Consider the following 5,786-nt stretch of genomic DNA (forward strand, 5'->3'; position numbering starts at 1 on the left):
GCTACGTTACCTCCACCAGCCCCTATAGGTCCTACGTCACCTCCACCAGCCTCTATTGGTGCTACGCTACCTCCACCAGCCTCACAGTCTACAGTGGCATGGCAGAGCGTAGGGTCGCTCACTCTGTGCTATGCTACTGTAGAGTCTAGACCAAGCTGCTGGCGATCACAGGATCAGTCACTTTCATCATGTTTAGCATGTAGCATGTAGCATCGCTGGTGAGTGAGCCTGAACTCTTTAGCATGTAGCATCGCTGGTGAGTGAGCCTGAACTCTTTAGCATGTAGCATCGGTGGTGAGTGAGCCTGAACTCTTTAGCATGTAGCATGTAGCATCGGTGGTGAGTGAGCCTGAACTCTATAGCATGTAGCATCGGTGGTGAGTGAGCCTGAACTCTTTAGCATGTAGCATGTAGCATCGGTGGTGAGTGAGCCTGAACTCTTTAGCATGTAGCATGTAGCATCGGTGGTGAGTGAGCCTGAACTCTTTAGCATGTAGCATGGCTTTGAGTTGCATGCGGAGCAGTTAAACCATAGAGCAACATCGGGCTAACTGCTGGTGACGGAGTTGCTGGTGCTGAAGGTGCTGATGATGTACGAACGTAATTTACAGTCTGCTTTACTTTTGTCATTCCCGTTAACACCTGACACTGGTATCGGTATCGGTATCGGTATCGGTGCATCCTCACTGTGAATGTGTGTCTCTGTAAACAGGAGGCGGAGCCAAAGAGTCTGAATGATTCTTTCTTTAATTGGTAATTACATGAATTATTCAGGTACACTGCAGGTCCATAGCTGCTGATTGGCCAGTTGGGAGCGGGGTTAGGGTCAGGAGATCGGAGATTGGCTGTCGGTGTACAGAAGGCGGGGCTTCAGCTGAGGAGACAAAACAAAGAGTCTGGGTACGTCCAAATTGTCCCTCCTGTCTCCTTCTCCGTCCACTTTTCTTTTTCACTCCTGAAATGTTTAGTGTGGCGGCCATGATGAGGACTGTCTGAGTTCTCAATGAGCAAAGGAAAGGAGGCTTGTTGCTTCCTTTAGAACCTCCTTTAGCCTAGGAACCACTGATGCTTCCTTTAGAACCTCCTTTAGCCTAGGAACCACTGATGCTTCCTTTAGAACCTCCTCTAGCCTAGGAACCACTGATCCTTCCATTAGAACCTCCTTTAGCCTAGGAACCACTGATGCTTCCTTCAGAACCTCCTTTAGCATAGAAACCACACATACTGTAAGTTACCAAAGCAATAACCTTTTACTAACTCCTTTAGGAAACCTCCTAACACCTTTCCTTAACCCTGTGATGTCATCCAGGGCTTAAGGTAAAGTCCATAGATAAGGAGGTACTATTCGGACGTCCCCTCAGTGTGATGGAGAGAGCAGGTGAGCTGCTCAGTGGGCGGGGCCTACCTGTTCTAACAGGAAGTGAAGCCCTTCCAGTAGAAGTTTTTGCAGCCGGCTTTGCGTTCGCGTGGCGGCAGGTTGTTTGGCGGGTCAACGGACCGCTCCAGGTTCATCCTTCCTCCTGTTGCCGTGGAAACGGCCTCAGCGTCCCGCTGGGCCTCGGCTTCGGGTAGAGACATCTGAGCCAGCAGGTCCTCCACGGCACGCTTACTCCACTCCTGAAGACACGGCAGCAGAGGAACGTATAGTCAGAGGTAGAGAACCTTCTAGAACATCTGACACCAGCAAGAGAACATCTGACGTCAGAGAGAGAACCTTCTAGATCTAGAACATCTGACGTCAGAGAGAGAACCTTCTAGATCAGGGTTCTCACACTCCATGTACCCGGGGGCCGCTGGAGGTAGTCTGGGTGAGGCTGGGGGCATCAGGGGTTCCACAAAACAAGATGTACAACAAATCCTCAAATGTCATTATTAAGAGTTTTAATGGGTTCTCCTGAACATGAATGGAACATTGAGTGAAGATCATGAACGGTTCTTCTCAACATGGTTCTCTTGCCTCCTCCTTGCTGCCAGAGACTTGGCAGCTCTTCTTCTCACATATCTGAGCCACATCTGTCTTGAGAGAAAAAGCAGTTGAGAACCTCAGAATGTCTAGAACAGGGGTCGGGAACCCGCAGCTCTTTGGTTCCTCTGCTGCGGCTCCTTGAGCCTCGTCCCACTGCAGTACATCCCTGAGCGCGGTGGTGGACGGTACGGTACGGTAAGGCAAAGCGCACCCGGACCAACTGTGCTGCGCGGTCCTACAGACCCACTACAGAGAGTACAGTACCACTACAGAGAGTACAGTACCACTACAGAGAGTACGGTACCACTACAGAGAGTACAGTACCACCACAGAGAGTACGGTACCACTACAGGAAGTACAGTACCACTACAGAGAGTACGGTACCACTACAGGAAGTACAGTACCACTACAGAGAGTACAGTACCACTACAGGAAGTACGGTACCACTACAGAGAGTACGGTACCACTACAGGAAGTACAGTACCACTACAGAGAGTACAGTACCACTACAGAGAGTACGGTACCACTACAGGAAGTACGGTACCACTACAGAGAGTACAGTACCACTACAGAGAGTACGGTACCACTACAGAGAGTACAGTACCACTACAGAGAGTACGGTACCACTACAGAGAGTACAGTACCACTACAGAGAGTACAGTACCACTACAGGAAGTACGGTGAAATGTAGGCGGGTTGTGAACGAGGCAGGGATGTAACGTCATTACACAAAAATAGTGGCGCGAAGAACGTGGAACTGCATCCGGCTCTGCTGCTCTGCGGCTCTGCTGCTCTGTGGCTCTGTGGCTCTGCTGCTCTGCGGCTCTGCTGCTCTGTGGCTCTGCTGCTCTGCTGCTCTGTGGCTCTGCTGCTCTGCTGCTCTGTGGCTCTGCTGCTCTGTGGTCGTTCCAAAGCTGTGAGTTCCAGAAGAGCGCGGAGCTGAGGAGCACAACATTATAATAAATCCAGACAACTAAACCACCAGAGCAGCAGAGCAGCAGAGCAGCAGAGCAGCACATATCACCATTACAATCATCACTACCGATGCTTCATGCTGATGCTCACAGCCACAGAGGCTAATGCTCTATTAACGCTGAATAATGGTGAATCACACAACGATAAAAGAGACTGAAGGCCACAGCGCTCACACTCATGGTTCTAAAAAGCCTGATCTCCTGCATTTAGCCACGTTCTAATATGGAGCGTCACGGAACCGCTCGCTGCAATGCATCATGGGAGTTCCTGTTGGTCGTGTTTTAGATGTAATGATTGGAGGTTATATTAGGTTTGTAGTGTTGGTAATGGTTGGGTTGTGTTTTTGTTGCTTAGTTCATGTAGTTAGTTAGTTAGTTAGTTAGTTAGTTAGTTAGTTCATCCAGTTTAGTTTAGTTTATTAGTTGTAAGTTGGCAACCGGGAGTGAAGAGTGTCATCCTGCCATCCTCTTCCTGTTGGTTTCAGTGTCAAAATAAAAGTCTATGGCATTTATAGCAGGCATAAAAGATGATCTCAACTTAACGAGATTTAACTTTGGTTGCAGCAGCAGCAGGTTCCTTTGTTCTTGATCCGGGTGCTCAGGTCACACTGCAGTCTGGCTGGTCATTGGTCCACTCCCCCGGCGGGCCGTACTACTATTACACTTCCAAGTCAACGTAGGGGCCACAAGGTACCGTCCTGCGGACCGCAATCAACCCACAGACCGCAAGTTTGAGACCCCTGTTCTAGAACATCTGACATCACAGGGAGATCCTTCCACAATAACACTTGACAGTTTTAGTCCGAATTTGTGGTTCCAACCCATGGTTCTAACCCATGGTTCTAACCCGTGTATCTGACCCATGTTTCTGGCCGGTGGTTCTAACCCATGTTTCTGACCCGTGGTTCTAACCCGTGGGAGTGACCTCTGGTCAGCCGGACTGGGCTCTTTCAGGACTGGTTTGGTCCCTGGACCCCATGTTCTAGCTATTGAGAACTGTATTGGAACCCTTCTATCTCTGAGAGAGTTCTACATCGTTGGCTGGAATGTTGGCGCTTTCTAAAACTAACTCCTGGGGTTGGAGAACCGTACGGCGATGGTCAGAGTGAGCAGACAGAGTGAGGGCGGAGCCACAGCGGCGGCTCGGATCACGTCTGAATGCTTCGTAACAACCGAGGCGGAGAACTTCACAGAAATCTGTCGTCATAGGAACATTTCTTCAGTCTGGCCCGAAGTCAGGAGAGTTTAGAACCAATCAGAACAGATGATAAAAAGAGTTCCACCTCATGAAATTGAAAACGATTTGGAAAACATCAAGAACAATTGTAACTGAAGACAGTTTGAACAGATCAAGACATTTCAAATGACGATTTCCAGGCAGAGAACCGAACGGAGCTGCAGAGAACAGAGTTCAGCTACAGGTTGGAACAGAACTCGCGTCATAACATTTTAGAACCTTATCTGTGACGCGTCAACAATTTCCTGGAGCTCAAAGTGACGATAGTTTCCTGTTTCATTCATCAAATTTTGTAGTTTGGTTCTGTCTGAAAGCAGAACCTCGTCTGGATTCTAAAAATGAACGAAACCTCCGGGACTGTCACACCTCAACCTGAACCAGACTTCATGGAAACCCCGACCCTGTGATGGAAGGTTCTGTCAGGTTCCCTCTTCAGGAACCTGAACCTCTGTGACTGGGCCGTTTGCTGGAGGTGTTCCTCAGGGTCCTATTCTGGGTCCTCTGAACATCCTCCCCACCCCGACGTTCCACGGACTCACCTGTGACAGGAGGCCGGCACTGCGAGCTCGCTGGAGCAGCCGGTGGTGACGCAGCTCCAGGTCCAGGTCCTGGTTCAGGAGCTGGTTCTGGTCTCTGTCAGGCTGAGAGGAAACTCTGGGACTGCTCAGAACCAAGGCCACCAGAACCAGGAGGGCGGGACAACGTGAACACTGCATACCTGAAAGGAAGGAAGAGGTGAGCGGAGGAGGAGGAAGAGGAGCAGGAGGATATGAAGAAGTTCCTACTGGTTTGTGGTCTGGAGTCGTCTGCTGGTTCTGATTCTAGTCTGGTCTCTGGTCCCGGTCCTGTGGCTGCTGCTCTCTTAAAGCCAGAGGCCCCGCCCCCTTTGGGGCCATGTGACCAGGTTGGTTTGACTGACAGGCAGCGAGCTGCACGGTGATGAAGGAATCTGACAGGCCCGTTAAACAGAAGTCCATTAGTCCTTATTGACTTTAAATGGTGTCTGAACAATAAAACAATAAAGCTATCAGCGGGTGCTGCGCCGCCGCCGCCGCCGCCACCGCCACCGCCACCGCCCGCTCATCTTCGATAAACACAACCGCAGAATGCGGCGCTGAAGTGGGAGGAATTAACGGAGCGTTCGGGGGATTAGCAGACTTCATTAGCACCGGCTGATATCTCCATTAAACAAAGCGGCAGCAGCAGAGAGGCGCCCACTCCACATTTAGAGAGAACAAACACTTTAAATGTTCTGCTGCGCGGAAACACACCGCGATCTTCAAACCTGCAGCAGAACAAACATCAGCCGGCAGAACCACCGCTCACAGCCAGAGACCAGGTCGCCTCAACCAGACCAGACTAGAACCAGGAGGTCTCATCCCGCTCAGACTGGAGCAGAACCAGCAGACAAACATTCATTCTCTAGAACCCCCCGTCCATCTTCTAGAACCCCCCGTCCATCTTCTAGAACCACCTGTCCATTGTCTAGCACCACCTGTCCATCTTCTAGAACCACCCGTCCATCTTCTAGAACCACATTTCCATTGTCTAGCACCACCTGTCCATCTTCTAGAACCCCCCATCCATCTTCTAGAACCACCTGTCCATC

The 5,786-nt window shown here is 50.4% G+C and overlaps 1 protein-coding gene across 1 annotated transcript; it reads right to left on the reverse strand.

Moving 5' to 3' along the window:
- Positions 1-1,410: 1,410 nt before the first annotated feature.
- On the reverse strand, positions 1,411-4,893 carry sst1.2 (somatostatin 1, tandem duplicate 2; the record flags this gene model as incomplete). The annotated part of the gene is made up of 2 exons (XM_080459240.1): positions 1,411-1,617; positions 4,717-4,893. The coding sequence occupies 2 exons, from the start codon at positions 4,891-4,893 to the stop codon at positions 1,411-1,413; spliced, it is 384 nt and encodes a 127-aa protein (XP_080315366.1).
- Positions 4,894-5,786: the final 893 nt, after the last annotated feature.

The sequence above is a fragment of the Lipophrys pholis genome (genome assembly GCF_963383615.2).
Source record: "Lipophrys pholis genome assembly, chromosome: 3".
In the NCBI taxonomy this organism is placed as follows: Eukaryota; Metazoa; Chordata; class Actinopteri; order Blenniiformes; family Blenniidae; genus Lipophrys; species Lipophrys pholis.